The 15,822-nt window shown below is 43.8% G+C and overlaps 1 protein-coding gene across 1 annotated transcript in view; it reads right to left on the bottom strand.

The window, feature by feature from the left end:
• Nucleotides 1-7,322: 7,322 nt before the first annotated feature.
• The window catches only part of cacng2a (calcium channel, voltage-dependent, gamma subunit 2a), a 42,355-nt gene continuing 33,855 nt past the window's right edge, over nucleotides 7,323-15,822 (bottom strand). Inside the window, exons 3-4 of the mRNA XM_026356777.1 lie at nucleotides 9,385-9,525; nucleotides 7,323-8,651 (exon numbers count right to left, since the gene is read on the bottom strand). Of these exons, the coding sequence (XP_026212562.1) occupies nucleotides 8,116-8,651; nucleotides 9,385-9,525 (677 nt within the window). The 3' untranslated portion in view covers nucleotides 7,323-8,115. The remainder of the gene's footprint in view (nucleotides 8,652-9,384; nucleotides 9,526-15,822) is intronic.

The following is a 15,822-nucleotide window of genomic DNA, read 5'->3' as shown; positions in this document are numbered from 1 at the left end:
AAACACAGCAGTTTGAGTTGAATCGGCATGTTTGTAGATGGAGATTTGCAAATTTACTCAGCCCATGTAGTTAATTGGTTAGAAAAGGCACATGTGATCAGAAAAGTTGATTCCTACATAACAAGCAAATGGCTAATGAATGGGGGGGGGGGTGTAGTTAGGTTGTTCTCAGGTTGGTTTGAAGTGTTCTACATAAACCTGGACACTCACTTTTAAAACAAGCAAATATTACCAATATGTAAACATTTCACTGGAGTTGGTGAACTTCATAGGGCTTTTGTAATGGACTGTATACTTGTTTTTGTATAAAACATTGGCAACTAATCCATTATACAGGCAAATTTCTGAAATTAACCAACCTGGCTATAAAGGCAGCATGAAGTTTGTGTTTCAGAGATGAATCACTAAAATATGTGGCATGATTCTCATTTTGTTGAACATATAAAGGCAACAGCATTTAATTAAGTCAATGTTTCAGAGCATGTTGAATTATATTTAACACCTAAATGCAGTTTGTATTTGAGTAAAAGTACTCTGTTACATTCCACCACTTGTTATATCTGCCCACTGAGCTTGTTCAACGTGATCAGCCTCTAAGCACAAGTCTTCAGTGTTGCTGAGCGGCTGGTGTCGGCTGTGACGAGCGCAGCCACCTATGCAGAACTGATGGGTAGCAAGACTCTGGGTTTAGCTTACATTGCATGTTTTAACTGGTTATATGTGTCCTTGAGCTGTAAGGCTTGCATTTGGCTGACATCAGAACTCTAGCAGTCACAGTGCAGTAATTAAGCCCCAACATCATCCATTCTGACTCATCACTGCCAAAACTAAAACTTGCACTTCAGCAGGTAACAATGAAGACTCTGAGAGGGCTCCACAGGCCATTTAGAAGTCCTGCAAAATGCCTCTCTCAAAAATCTGCGTAATATTCAGCACTCTTAGCAGAAATGTGGATATCCAGTAGGGATGTTCAAGGTCCCGCCTAGCTCCTATTATCCTGCAGTCCACAGAGTTGAAGGACAATTGTTCTCTGCTGAGCAGCATTTCAAGAATCTGACATTTATCTCTAGCAAAGCAGGTCTACAGTGACGACAATATATTCTCTGAAGGACACTTCTGATCAACTGATAAGGCGGTCTGCCTCAACACGTAGAAGCAGCTGGAGGAGGGAGCGAGGTGAAGCCCTTTGTCACAGTGGCCAAAGGACAGTCGTGGAGATGGCCATGCTGTTACATAATAACCTCCGGAGGCTCTGTCCCCTGCTGCAGCACATGCAGAGCTGCAGTTCTGAGTGCCTGGAGAACGACTTTACATAATGCCCCCTCCCTGCTAAATCTGACACTTAACGGCCCAGATTTATGCCATTAATTGCTCCCTCTGTTCCATTCAGGTGAGGTGAGGTGTTCCAGCAGACGCGCTCTTTATGACCCTCAGCAGCTGCTCAAACAGCATCTCTGTGCACTTTTCATATATGCCTGCCTGCACCACGCCGCTGAATTAGTTCAGTCCGACGTCCAGTGAAAAATGAGAGAGTACTTTACTTAAAGTAAGTAAAACTGTCTTGGTGCTTATGAAGTGTATATTATTAATGATATCTTTTTTCTGTGTATTAAATGAATGGCACACTTTCAATATTCTCATATGAAGTAACAGCTTCAGTAGTCTACCGCCATGGACAGATGGACGGACACACACCCTCAGTCCTCCTGCAGCAGAGACGCACAACTTGGTGTTTTTGTGTAATAGTGTGGTTGCTTTGAGACCTTCTGGTGACTCTGCGCTAGTTCTGTGGTGGTGTCTGTGTCTCTTTGTGGCCATTCTGCATCTCTGCCATTTTACGTTTCATGTTGTTTGGGTTGGTTCGAGGTCACTTTGTAGTCATTTCGGGTCTGTTTGTGGCCATTTTGACTTTTATTTGAGAAATGATACCAGTTACTTTAGACAGGGTTTCAGTCAAAGGGATGCTGCATGCTGTACGTCTTTAGGGTTTGGGAAACGATCCCTGGTACCAACTAAACCAACTATCTCTCACTTTATTACTCTGGTAAGTCGTACACCTCTGGCCTCATCCATTTGATCAGTTTGATTATCAGAGCCAGGAACACATGAAGCCAGTGTTTTTACTTCATGTGACTGCATTTTTGTGTCTGTGAGTGTGCGCACGCTTTCATGCATCCTGAGGTAGCAGCTGTTGCTAGTGGGACGGCAGCCAGGTAACCAGGGTGCATGCTGGGACATCAGAGAGGCGGGCCAAGCATTTGATTTATGCGAGCGTGTGTGTGCAGTAGCTTGTGTGTGGTGTGTGCATCTGTGCGTCAGTGTGTGTCCTGGCACCGTCGTCGCCCGGTTGGCACCGAGTCAGCGGAAGGCCGTCCTGCAGAGCGAGGGAAGTGGCTGGGCTGTGCTGTGGTATGGTGTCTGACAGGAGGACAGACTGTTGGAGGGGACGACCACACACTTAGGACCATTATTACACAGGACGGGGGCCACAGGCTACTACTGATCCAACAGTGACTATCCGACCGCCTGACTACTGTTAAGACCTTTCATCCTGCCTGGATTAGGTTGAATTTAGAACAAATCTCTACATTTTGTCTATTTATTGAAAACTTAAAGACCCTGAAAACCTACTGTCATCACCTTACAGTGACTAGAAGGTTCCAACACTGAAGCTGGAACAGTTTTAGATGTTTCAGTTGGGACATTTCTTCATCTGATCGTTTTCATCTTTGCTTTTATCGCTGATTTCACAAATGTGATGTCAAGCACTTACTTGCACCAATCAGAACGGAGGAGCATTTATCAACCCACGCACACACATTTCTGATGTTTCATTTCTGAGTTGAAATGTGGTGATAAAAATGTATTGGTTTTTTTCTTTTCTCATTTCATTGCATGGAAAAATCAAATGCACCACAGGTTGCTGCAGGGTGGAGAAGCTGGAGGGGATGCTTCATTTGTGCCTGGATGTGTAGCTTTTAAAAACCCTGAGGACAAGTTTAATGGCTTGCATTAGACACTTCTAGCTTGACTCACAAGAGGCTTTCATAACGCGAACGGAACAGGAGACGAAAATCCCCATCAGAGTCATGTCACTGTGCGTTGATACAAATGTTGTTCATGTGTTTTGTTGGTTATTTTGAGTGGTAACAACAAAAACAAATCTCCATCCACATAACACACACTACTGAGCGAGCTTCACTGTCGGCTGTCACAGATGAGTCCTCTTAAGTCTGTGCCTGTGTAGAGGACAGTGGATGCGAGCGTTTCTCTTGGGTCTGCCAGACTGCAGCTCCCGCACCCCTGCACTGTGGCATCAGTATTCCAGACCCGTCCGTGGACACAGCGTTCCCTGAGCTGACGGAGGCAGCAGCTCTGCAGCTCTGTCTCCCGTTGCACCACCAGAGGGCACAGCACAGCGCTCCGTTTGCTTCACGCATCCCAGAGCACTTTGTGTGTGCTGCTTTGGTTCCTCCTCTTTATCTCCGTTCCTCATAACTCCTCTCCTATTTAGAGCTGGATTCAAAAGGTTCAGATGATTAGTAAAAAAGCGGCCACATGGCTCATCCATCCATTTCATCCATATATATGTAGATATATATATTTCTATACATCTAATGATGCAGGAAATGCTGAGGCTACTCGCTGCTTGTATCAGCAGTAGAGGGATGCGAATGTGTCATTTCAGACTATGTTTGCTCCAATGATTTTTCCTCCTTTTTCAGTTTGTTGACCGTGCTTATAGCTCTCTGTTGCCACTCAACTCTGCGTGACCCAAAAAATAACCTGGGGTGAGCGCAGTCAGCAACTGTTCTCTGGTCAGCACAAACAACAGGCCTCTCTATCACACACAAACACACACACACACACACACACACACACACACACACACACATAGGCTTACACATGCAGATTCAGTGTTTGCATGCACAGGAAAAAGACAAACATTCCTCTGTAAAGAAAGCCACACACACATTTCAGGTCACATTTCCTTTTCCAGACCAGTAATCCACAGAGAATGGACGTCGAACGCCGCAGCCTCTTGTCAGCGACTTAAAGTTTTTGCTTTGGAGGCTTCGGTTGACCACACAGCTCCCATGGGTGTTTGCTCCTCTGTCCCAGAACGCTGTCCAGTAAAGTCAGAGAAAGGTCGTTAGTTGGTTTGATGTGAGGTTATGTAACCTCACACTCTGCCAGGGACACAAAGGCAGGATCGGGCAGAGAGAGTCTGTCTGTTTGTTTTTAATATTCTCAGCTAGGAGGGGATAGTGCAAATTTAAGTTTTCACATCCTCACCATGCTAACTACGTCTACTACTGTACACCCCACCCCAGAGCTGACCCCCTGCCACCCTTGACCCATTAGAGCTATATCATAATAAAAACATCTACCTTAAAGGACACAGAGGTGCCACACATGTACACAGGTAAAGACAACACAGAGACACGGCGTTTCCTCTGCGCTCTCTCTCTTTCCTCTCGTCTTATTTCCAATAAACGAGTGCCCTCCGGGAAACAGAGCGTGGAAATCTGGCCTCTGAGCACCGTGGGGGCCCTGCTCCGACTGCACAGTGCTGCAGCTTTGGGTGGAGCTATCATCAGCATTAGCGCTGGAGCTCTTCTGCCCTGACCCTCCCTGACATCACTGTGCAGTGTCCAACTCTGTTTTCCTGCCAAAAAAAAAAAAAAAAAAAATACACAACTCAGTGTTTACTCTTCAAGGGCAGGCCTTGCTTCCTCTTGATTCCAGCTCCCCTCTGAGAGTAGCCAGAGGAAGAGGAAGAGGAGGATACAGTTCTTCATCGCACACCTGCTAAATGAACCAGTGTATCAAGAGCTGCATAGAGCATAATCCAGTTTTATGTCACTTGCATTAACCAGCTTTATTAAACAAGGTAAGGGGCATGGCACTAATATCGTGTACAGTTACATGTAATGTTAAAAAACACAACTGCTAGGTTTGGGAACCAAAAGGTTCACAGTAGTCAGCAGCTCTGCCCTGCTCATAATTTGGTTTTTGGCAAAGACTCGATTAAGCAAACTGCTTAAATGTCATATCCCTGGATGCTGCGTCTGATGTATCACATATCACAGGCGTTTACGAACCCTCCGTCTGCCCCGGCACGTCCGAATCAGTGAAATACGTGACAAGACATGGTGTTGAAAAAGTTATGAAAGAAGACGAAGAGACAAAATGGGAAAGATATGCCTCAGAGGAGACGAGGAGAGAGAGAGAGAAAAACCCTGACTTATTCATTGCTAAAACATATTAAAAATTTGACAGTCAGACAGCTGCAGCAGTGCCAGGTGCTTTTTTATGAGAACGTCAGTATCTCCATCTCTCTCTGTCTCACTAATGTAATCCATGCTTCTTGTAAAACGACTCCTGCTTATGAATTCTGAATAAGGATGGCTATACATATAAAAGCTCTATTCGTTTAGACTGCTACCTTGACATATTTTCCCGTCCAAATTTATGGAGGGCGGCTTGTGACAGTGAACTGGGATAATAGCAAATCAGGGTCTCAGCATTTTTTCTAAGAGGAACGTTTCTCTTGACTCCCTTATTTGATGCACCTGCTGGCCTGTAAACTTGTGGAATGAGAACACTGTACATACCACCATACATTACTCTGTTTATGCTTTAAACCCCTTCGTCTTATTCAAGTCTTTTACCCCCTTTTCACTCGGCGCTCAACGCACCGTGGTCCAGGAGACACAAACCCCTTTTTGTCTCCCAAATAGGTTAACTTTGTATCTCAGCTTCAGCAGCATATGTGAGCACAAACACACACACGCACAGCACAGTAGTTTGTAAGGCCCTGAAAGCGATGCTTTTAGGGCGCTCATGTAGAAAGGTGTTGAGCGTTCTTTTGACGTGGAAACTGTTGGTCGAATAGAGCTGGTGGTGCTCTTGCAAACCTAGGTTTCTTTGTCAGGAATGCCTTGTCCTGAACTAGAAAAACACAATGAGTGTCTGTGTCTGACATGCAGCCTTTTCCAAGACCTTGTAGCTCAAACAGAGAGAGAGAGAAAGCACGCTCAAGCATATATCTGTACAGCAGAAGTCAAAAGTACTGTACAGTGTATTCTGAGGTTTGAGAAATAGTGGGTTTGACCTGCTTTCTGTTAAAAAACAGGACAGATATTATCAATCTCTTTATGGAGAAAACCTGATCTCACACTGTATCTGTTCAACTGGCAAGAGATGTGTGTGTTTTCAGATGTTATTAATCTACTTACAACCACGCACTCATGTTGACATAGGGTTTGTCTGATACAGGCATTAGAGGGTTTGTTCTGATATTTCTGGATTGCGGCTCCCTGTAGTCGATTACCACGTGTTATCACACACTTCACCACAGGATACTGAGGCTGTGGTTTTAGTAGAGCATTGCGGGTTTTATGTCTGACAACTCAACTTTTATTTTTATGGGCTTATAAAGCCTGATGCAATAGTTTTGGAGTGAGTTTTTCAAAAGCCAATATATATAGTTGATAATCAGTGTTTGGAGCCTACATCAATTCCTGAAAGCATTTCTTCTTATTCTGTAAAGCTATGGGAAAGATGAACCAGTGTCTGCACTGAAAGTAATCAGCTAAATTATCAGAGACACTCAGCAAACATGGTGATTTGTTCCCCCTAGGGTTTGTATTTTATTCATCAGGACTTGATGCATCCAAGTATAGGATCATATGGTTTTGGCACCTTTAAAGATTTCACTTTCAATTTGAACAACACATTAAAAATAAAATTAAACAAATGACTAAGGCTGTGTGAGTTTTAAAAATAAAATACATACATGTATTTATATATTTATAAAGAAATCAGCCAAACCAGTTAGAAAAGCAGTTTTGTTCAATGTCGATTGTTTGGTTCGTCTCACAAAAGCAACAGGATAAACTAAACTAAATAATAATAAAAAAAAAATACATGAAACATGAAAACATTAATACTTTAGTGTTTTTGCTTTTTTTCCCTTATAATTGTTAACCTTTAAAACTTAAGATTCTCAAGAGCAGATTTGCTGTAATTTTATAGCATGCATTTAATTTCTGAAATTGTGAGTCACTTAGCTTCTCTTGTACTATTTCGTATTGAACTTGTTTTTAGTTTTGTGTTTGGCATCCTCTTCTTTTCCTTCCCCTGTGCTCCTTTCTTTTTTTATTTTTATTTTGTAGAAGTCGTGGAGTCTCTGCTTTGGGAACGTGGACCCCTTTTGTTGGCTGTTTCTCTTAAGGGGTTCAGCTTTCCCGTTGCGACCCACCCCTCCCCAAAAAAAAAAAAAAAGAAAGTGAACAGGGACTGAGAAAAAGGCGAGAAGGTTCTTTTAAAAGAATAGATATTATTCTACTATTGACTGTCTGTATCTGTCTGTGGAGGCATCACTCGCTGTGTAGTGCTCCTACCTGAAGGACCTTCTCTTGTTCTCAACCTTCAAATGAACAGATACTAAAAGAGTCTTTTCTCATGTTTCCAACAGCACTTGGTTTAACTTTTTTTTTTCTTCCTTTTTTGCTTCGGAAAAGTCTGTAACTCATGATTATTAACGTAATAATTTATTTATAAAAGTAATACATATATATAGTACCTTTGTTATAGATTACAGATTGGGCTAATTCTTACTGAGTCCCAAACTGTAACAATTCACAGTTTTAATGCAAAAGATGAACAAATGAGGTCTATATCTGAACAGCGGGCCGGCTGAGAGGGAGTTCGACCTGTTGCTCCAACCGAACTATTGGGCAAAACTTTCAAACCAAAGGGCTATGAAATCATGAAATCAATTCTTTAGCTCATTAATGTCCACCCCCTCCCAACTGCCCTTTCAGTGCCCCAGAGCTCTCAAACAAACCCTGCGCAAAAATGACAGATTTCACTCTCCTGGGACCATCTGACCCATTCTCACTGTTCTGCCATTTAATCCAGGAACGCAGCAGACTTGTTGAAACTCTCTCAACAGTGGTAATGGAAAAGTCATGCAGCTGAACAAAAAGAACAAATGTCTACAAACATGGAACTCCTTCTCCTCCCGGGGCGCACTGTACCCACAGGGGTTCCCGTGTCTCCTGGTCTCCGCTCTCCTCTGGCCTGGCTTGGCCTGTGTCGACTCCCTCATACTGGTGTGGTGCGGCGATTTGCTGTGTTGGTGTGGCTCGAGTCTTTCAAATCCTTCTGGATGCAGTTGTGGACTTGCAGGAAGTTGTGGTCCCTCTCAGAGTTGTAGGTGGCGGTGGGCGTGCCAGAGGACTTGAGGGTGTCCCGGGGCAGCGTGTACATGGAGATCTCTGTGGATGGCAGTGCGCTGAAGCCCTTGAGGCCCACTGGTGAGGCGTCACGGGAGTGTGATGGGTCTGTGGAGCGAGAGGAGGAGCGTGAGCGGCGTCTGTAGCGGTAGCGGTAGCTGGGGATCCGCGTTATGGCCGATCCTTGGAGGTAGTCGGCTGCTCGTGCCCCTATTCGGAGCTGTCGATGGCGGTCGATGAACATGTGCACGGCCAAAACACCCACCATCTCAGCCATGATGAAAGAGAGGGCACCAAAGTAGAAGGACCAGCCGTACGAGTAGCTGTTCTTCTTTGAGTCGCTTTTTGAAGGATCCCCCGCGTTGGCTGATATGTACACGATGATCCCAATGATGTTGCTCAGGCCTAAAAGTTGGGTGCCATACAGTAGGGGAGAAGAATGAGATCAGGGGGAAAAGGTCAAAGAGAAGAACAAAACAATGACACAAAATATCATTCAGGATGATCTGATGGAGTTTTTTTAGTGACTCCTTAACTTTAACACCTTTGATCATACCAATTATGAAGCACTGATTCATACACTCTACACAGTGTACAAATCCTGTCCTGCCTCCTAATCTTTGCCCTAAAGGCAACAGGGCAACTTCAGGTCTTGATTTAGATTACATAGTAGATAAGTAAAATAAGCCATTTTGTGTAGGAACCCATCAGAAATCCACATTTAAAGTAAATGTAAACTTGGGCTGGCTAGTTTAGTCACCCAGAGAAACGTTTGACATGGTATAACTGGGAAGATGGATCTTAAGGAAAGTGTGTCAGGGACACCATATTTTTAGAGATGAATCCCAATGGATGGTTTTGAGCCTAGCAACAGGATCAAGAGAAAAAGGAAAAGAAGAAGAAGTGACACAAGACGACCGGCAGCACGAAGAATTTTCAGTGCATTTGTGGCCATTTAAATTTATGAGAGCAAGTAATGAGAACTTTAGTATATGTTGGGAGAATAACACAAGTAAACAGCTGTCATACTATGTGGGCTGATGTATATATAAAGGTAAAGACAGTATCTGGTTAGTTTAGCTTAGCACAAAGACTTATAACTTATTTGCTGCCTGCTTGTAGTGGCTATTCAACTCACCTGCAGACACAAAGAAGATCCCTGCGCTGAGGATGATGTTGTGGCGTGACTTGTAGAACTCACTGGCAGCTATACACAAGCCTCCCATGAAGAGCAGGATGACACTGAGGATGGGGAAGATACTGGAGGCTCGCACCGCACCTGCAGAGGACAGTGGTGAGGAGAAGAAGGTGGGAAGGAGGCGAGAGGCGAATGGCGTGTGATTTGGTGTGCACACGGAGAGGAGAACAGCCAGAGGGGCAACACAGAAAGAGGGGTAAATGGCACGGATGAAAGAAGCGATGAGTATGAAGCAGAGAGAGAGAGCGAGAAACAAAAGAAAGAAAAGCACATTAGAATCCATTTCAGCATCTGCTCCTTGTGTGTGAGCACATCCTAATCAACACCCCATCAGGCCTGTGAAAGACTCCATCAACACTGTCTAGTGAGTGTGTATCCCCACAGTGAGCCTGTTATCCAACCTTATGTAATCACACCACTTGTCTCTCCCTCTCTCTCTGAGCACTCATCTCTGCAGACCACGGAGCTCATGTGAATGGCAGGCAACAAAAGTGCTACAGGGCTCTGGCATGTATATCAGCCAGGCCGCAGTGCAGAGGGATGTAGCCTACGTCCTTGAAACCAAACTGCGTCCTTGCAGCTAATTATCAAGAAGCAAAAACTGGAAGAGCAATAGGATGTTACTTTTGAGGTCAAGCCAGGGTAAAAAAAAAAGTTGCTGCCGCCCTGAGGTGTCAGGTAAATTAGAGTCAGAACAGAGTTGGAGAGGTAGATAGTTCTTTGAGCCATGCAGGGGAGACAATGAGGGAGTCAGAAACCTGTCCTTTTTCACCTCCTGCCATCCTTTAGCCTCTCTGACTTTCCCCCACTATCCCCCCTGCTCTCCTGCTTAACATTCACCCTTAAACTTTTCATCAGGCTGGTTAAATTTTCACCACTTCACCTCATCTCCCCATGCGGCCGCTGCCTCAGCACTTTCTCCAGCTTCTCCCCAAAGTGCTGACACCGAATTGGGTGGCTCAGTGCTGAACTCGACTGCCTGCACCTCCACGGGGACCTGCCGGGGTTCCTGGCAGACCATCTGCCTGCCTACCAGCTGCCATTCATCGCTCCCCTCCCCTGACACCCTTGTCCCTATCAGGGATTCACTTATTCCTTAAACCCCACAGCACCTTGAGGCGTCATGCTTGCCGTCCGGCTCAGTGGGAAAGCCCACCCGCCCCGAGTCCTTAAGCCAGCTGACAGGCAGAAGTCAGCAGCTGCATTAAAGGAGAGTGCTAAGCGGTGGTCATGGATGCTGGACACTCATCACTCAGTACTCGCTGGGCTCTCAACCGTAACTAAAGAAAGACCACCGTCTGTAGAGGCTGCTGCATCATACTCTGTGTTACTGTATTAATCCATCATTCACCATATAATGTGCTAAAAATTGTCAGGTTTCCACAGTGCCACACTCCCAATAAAAAATAATAGCATTATTCATCATCTACTGGGTTCAGATCTTTTTCATGTCACCTATGTTGTAGATGTCTCATTAATTTTGATTATTGATGCTTTATGGCAAAAAGAACTGAGAAAAGATTTTTCTTTTGCTTTAAATCAGACAGTCCTAAAACAACCAGAAAGATCTTCGTGCAGGCTATCAATGTTTTTGGAAAAATTGAATCAATTCCAGGCTTCTTGAGGGCACAGTTACTCAAGGAGGAATTATGCTTCTGCATGCTGCACGTATGCAGGTTGCTTTCAAAGCCGTTCGCATGTGTGTTGCGGTTGTACTTGAAAGATAATAAGATGTGTCCAATAAGAGCGGTGTCAGGTTTAGCTAACCACAATTTGCTGAAGAAACAGATCACATCCAGAATTAGAAGTTAATGTTACCCCGGTATAAACACATCACTACACGAGAGCATGACAGAGCAGGTTAAGATATGTTTATATTTTCTAACCTTGTCTCCTCCTTTTCATTTCTTTGTTGTCTCCCGACTTCATAATGTTAAACCATGAGCTCGGTTAATGTGCAGCTCTCCACAGTGCTTTTAGTTCTACTACTACTACTAAGGTCATTGTGCATCATTAGTAAGCACCTCTATAAATGTATTTTTGACCTGACACTCTAACGTCTCTGCCCCCTGTCCCGCCTGTAATCATCATGTCATCATTCAGCATCATAATGTGCTAAGCTCTTTCTTTAACCTTGCCTGAAACATCCCGGTCATCGAACTTCAACCTGTTTGACGAACAATGCGCATGCACATCTCCGTCACCCAGCAAACTTCGTTGCCCTCGTCTCATCTTTTCTTTGTCTCTTCTTCATCTCTCCCTCACTTAATTCACACTCAGCCAAGGCACAAGACAATTAGGTGGAGATAGAAAAGATATAGAAAGATAAAGTGTCATCTTGCCCTCACCTTGTCTTGCTCCCTTTCTGGCCCCTCTCCCACTTGTCTCCTTGCTCAACCAGAAGGCATTGTGGGGTTTAGGGTTACTGGTGAGGTGGGTTGATTAAATATTAAGTTGTCCTGAGAGTTGACCCTGCTCCTGTGTCCCGCCTCAAATGCGTTGCTTTTGCTAAAATCTCCCATCTCCCTCTCTTTTCCTCTCTGCCGTTAACCCTGGAGGTATTGACATGATCATTCACAGCACATTACCTGGGAGAGGTCACTGGGGCTCGCTTTCATCCATCAGTTTCATTTGCAAAGACAAAAGAGGGATAGCGGGCCAGCCGAATTTATTGATTGTTGACAGTGGGGCTGTTTATTAGTGTGGGATCTCAAGGTGAAATGGAAGTTGAAAAAACATCAGAGGGGCTCGGTTGCACACAAGTTCATAAAAGGTCAAAACTGTTGGACTTTTTAATGTGAGCATTAATCTGGGAAATATAAACAAACTGAAATTTCAGCTGTGTACCTTTAAACATGTTTTAATAAAAAAAGCTAAATCTCTGACCCTTACTAAAATAGTTATCAGCAATATCTGTCTTCACATTTTTACCTAAACATTTCATGCAGAGATAAAAGAGCTCCTGTCCTATGCATTCTTTGAATTAACATCCATGTTTAGCAGGACCGCAAAGTGCAGTGACCTTCATGGTGACCTCTTAGCATGCACTGTGTCTTCCCTGGGATTGGGCCAACATGCCCGTGGGTTTCTGACTGTGCTCCACCTCAGAAGAAAAGACTCTGTAGTCCCCACAGATGCAGAGTTTTTATGCCAGGATCCTGCTTGACACAGAGTGTGTCAATGCACACATACCGTGGCGTGTGTAGAAAACTCTGATAGCTATGTCTCTGAGCAGATTGTTGCCTGCAGTGAAGGTCGAGAGCAGGGTTGGGCAATAACTGTGCCCCAAGGCAGTGTGTCTGGTTATGAGTCCACCTATTTAAAATCACCCCTTTACCACATTTTGGAGGTTTCACATCTTCACTTTCCATCTTTTAAGGCTCGGCTGACTTTTGGATCCCGCCTGGAGGGATGTTTAAGCATAGCAGTGCCCCTGGGGAGACGCAGGCAGAGAGACTGACAGTCTGACAGATAGACAGGGACTAGTCTCTGCCATGGATGTGTTAGTAGAGGAAAAGGGACACATCCATGACAGACCATGTTTAATGGTCCTGAATGAGTATGTATGAGTAACATATTGATAATCTATTAAACATCACCTTTGCTACTTAAGTGAAAACAGCATAACATATAGACAGATTGAGATAGAGTTAATCTAATTAAGATTGTTTTAACTATTTTATAGAAATAAATGAAGGCTCATGGCACATTTGGGTTGTTCAACTTTAGCCTTGCTGTGTTGGTTGAAGACTGAATAGCCATTGCCATCACGTCGCCATCTTCTCTAAACAACTGTGAAACTCATTAACTGTACATCTGTTACAACTTCACAGTGTATCAGGTGGGGGTGGGGTGGGGGTAAATGCTGATTATCTCAGCCAGGGTGACAATATTCTGACAGAGAGCTGCTGGGATGGCTGCCGTCCTGGGAGAGGGAGTATGTGGTGACTCTCCTGTGTGGTAAAATAGTGTCAGACTCCGGCTGCTGGAAAACAACAACCCCTTCCAAATGACAGCTTTGACCTCGGCGCTAATAGCTAACGACAGCGGCGACCTTCGTAGAGTCTTATGTTTCTGAAGCTCTCGCCTCAGCCTGCATGAAAGGGTGCTCTCAGGAGCCCTGTGATAAGCACTGAGGTAGTTGCTTTAATTTCAGCCAAAGTCACAACGGCAGAGAGCAGTGCACCTCCAGTTTGCTCCCGTATGACGCATTTTCTTTTGTTAAAGTGAAACAGTTGCACATTTTTATAAAAACCTTCCTATTGAATGCATCCATTTTAATAACTTCTTAGTACAGAAAAATAACACTGTAAATGTATGTTTAAGATCCCTTTCAGAGTTCTTGTTTCTATATCAGTCACTGGCAAACAAATTAAACCACAAACCATCCACAAACGAGACAGGGACAGGAAACGAAGAATTGTGATTATGTTGTTTGGCAGCTGTTTACTTGGGATGACTGACACTTCTCTGTTTACCACCTCTTTTCCAAATGAGAACTGTCACACAGGTTAACTCTCCCCAGATGGAAGAAATCTCATCTTCTTTGATTTTATGGAGCATGAACATTGATGCTATTTGGTTTCTCTCTAATCCTTCATATACACATGTTGGCAGGAGTGAGGTTCATATCAGAGATTTTGGAAAGCGATAGAGGATGAGAAAATTGTGGGAATTTTAAGTTACATGAGAAGGTTTAATTCCTGTACTGTAAATAAAAAGCTACAGCCAGCAAATGGATTAGGGTTAGCACAAACTCTGTGTAGCCACATAGAAACACTTGGTCTTTATACATTCTGCCTTCTGTGTTTTCTCCAGGTCTGTACACTATGCGCCCATAGGTGATGTCCTGCTCTGCCCAGAGTAATGGCTGATGGAGGCTGGTTAGCCCCGCCCAGGCCTGCCATCCTGACAGCATGCGTGCCAACCTGCTCACAGAGACACAGGGTGTGAGCGGATACTGTGTGTACTGTATCGATTGGCATGACTGCAACTCAGGCTGGAGACCGAGCGCTGGCACTCTTCAGCGTTGCCTGACAAACAACTTAATGAGACATGCAGCCCCATGGCTGCTGGGCTCCTGCAGCAGCTAGTCCTCCTCAGGGCCACCGTAGTGTCACTCATGCACACTCTGGATCCAAGTGATAGATAATCTGAATGTTCAGAAGCATCTGAGGAGCTTTCTGTCACGTCAGAGGATGCAGCTTCATACAACGTGGAGTAGACGTATAAAGAAATAATATGAAATGGAAAGAAAGTACTTAGTCAAATGTTACTTCAATACATTCATGTTCTATTTGCTACTTAAACCAAACATAACACAGTATTACTTGATACATGTGCATAAACAGTGCACTCACTGAATCTGTGCTGTGAAATAAACACACCGGCCTCTTTTTAAAGGTGTGTTTTTCTTTCCTTCTCTTTTCTTCACTTTTTCTTTCATTCACAGGGCTGAGAGGACATTAGCATGGACTCTCAATCAGCCTCCCCCATCCCTGAATGTGCTGATGTGCAGGACAGGGTCATGCTAATCAGGTGCCTCAGTGCACATCGATTTAATACTGCAAACGCTTATTAATCCCCTCCACACCTTGACCCCCTCTTTCCTTTCTCCTTGGTACTGAGCCCCTGCATCATCTTTGTCCTGCCTATGAGGCTTGTTGGACCTCACCACCCTTGCTCCTACTCCTCCAACCCAACAGCATCTCTGAAAAACCAGTGGTGCTGACCACTGGTTGTAAAAAAAAAACAAACAAAAAAAAAAACACATTGTTTTACAGGATGCAACTATGTGCATAAACAAAGGAACTTAGCTATAGTGGCAACATTCCTCTTTTACAATGATGTCTATGCAGCTTTCAGCTAATAATAAAAACTTTAGAATATAAAAGCTGAAGATGGCAAGTTAACAACTCGGTCTTCACCAAGAACACTTATATGCATGGACAGTAAAAATATGAAATCTACCACTTCTCATTTAAGTTTCTACAATTAGAGCTGCAGACATTAACCAATCATTTGATAATAAGTTAATAGTTTTAGCTTTTTTTCTTTTCAAGCTAAAAATGGGAAAAAAATTCTATGCACTCATTTGCTTTTGCTTATTAATTGTTTTATGTATAATATTAGACTTCAAACATTTGGACTTTTGGATGTTTGTAGACAAAATGTAATTAAAATAAGTGTTAGTTGCAGCCCTAATTATAATCAAATATATAAAGCTGAAACCAGCACACACTTGCTGCGATCCACAGCCTGTAAATGGAAATCGATGCACACACACACACACACACACACACACACACACACACACACACACACACACACACACACACACACACACGGCATAATGCACTTTGTTTCCATTTTTAATTT

The sequence above is a fragment of the Anabas testudineus genome, chromosome 8 (genome assembly GCF_900324465.2).
Source record: "Anabas testudineus chromosome 8, fAnaTes1.2, whole genome shotgun sequence".
Taxonomy (NCBI): Eukaryota; Metazoa; Chordata; class Actinopteri; order Anabantiformes; family Anabantidae; genus Anabas; species Anabas testudineus.
The sequence above is the reverse complement of the archived record's forward strand: the minus strand, read 5'-3'. Positions and strand labels throughout refer to the sequence as shown.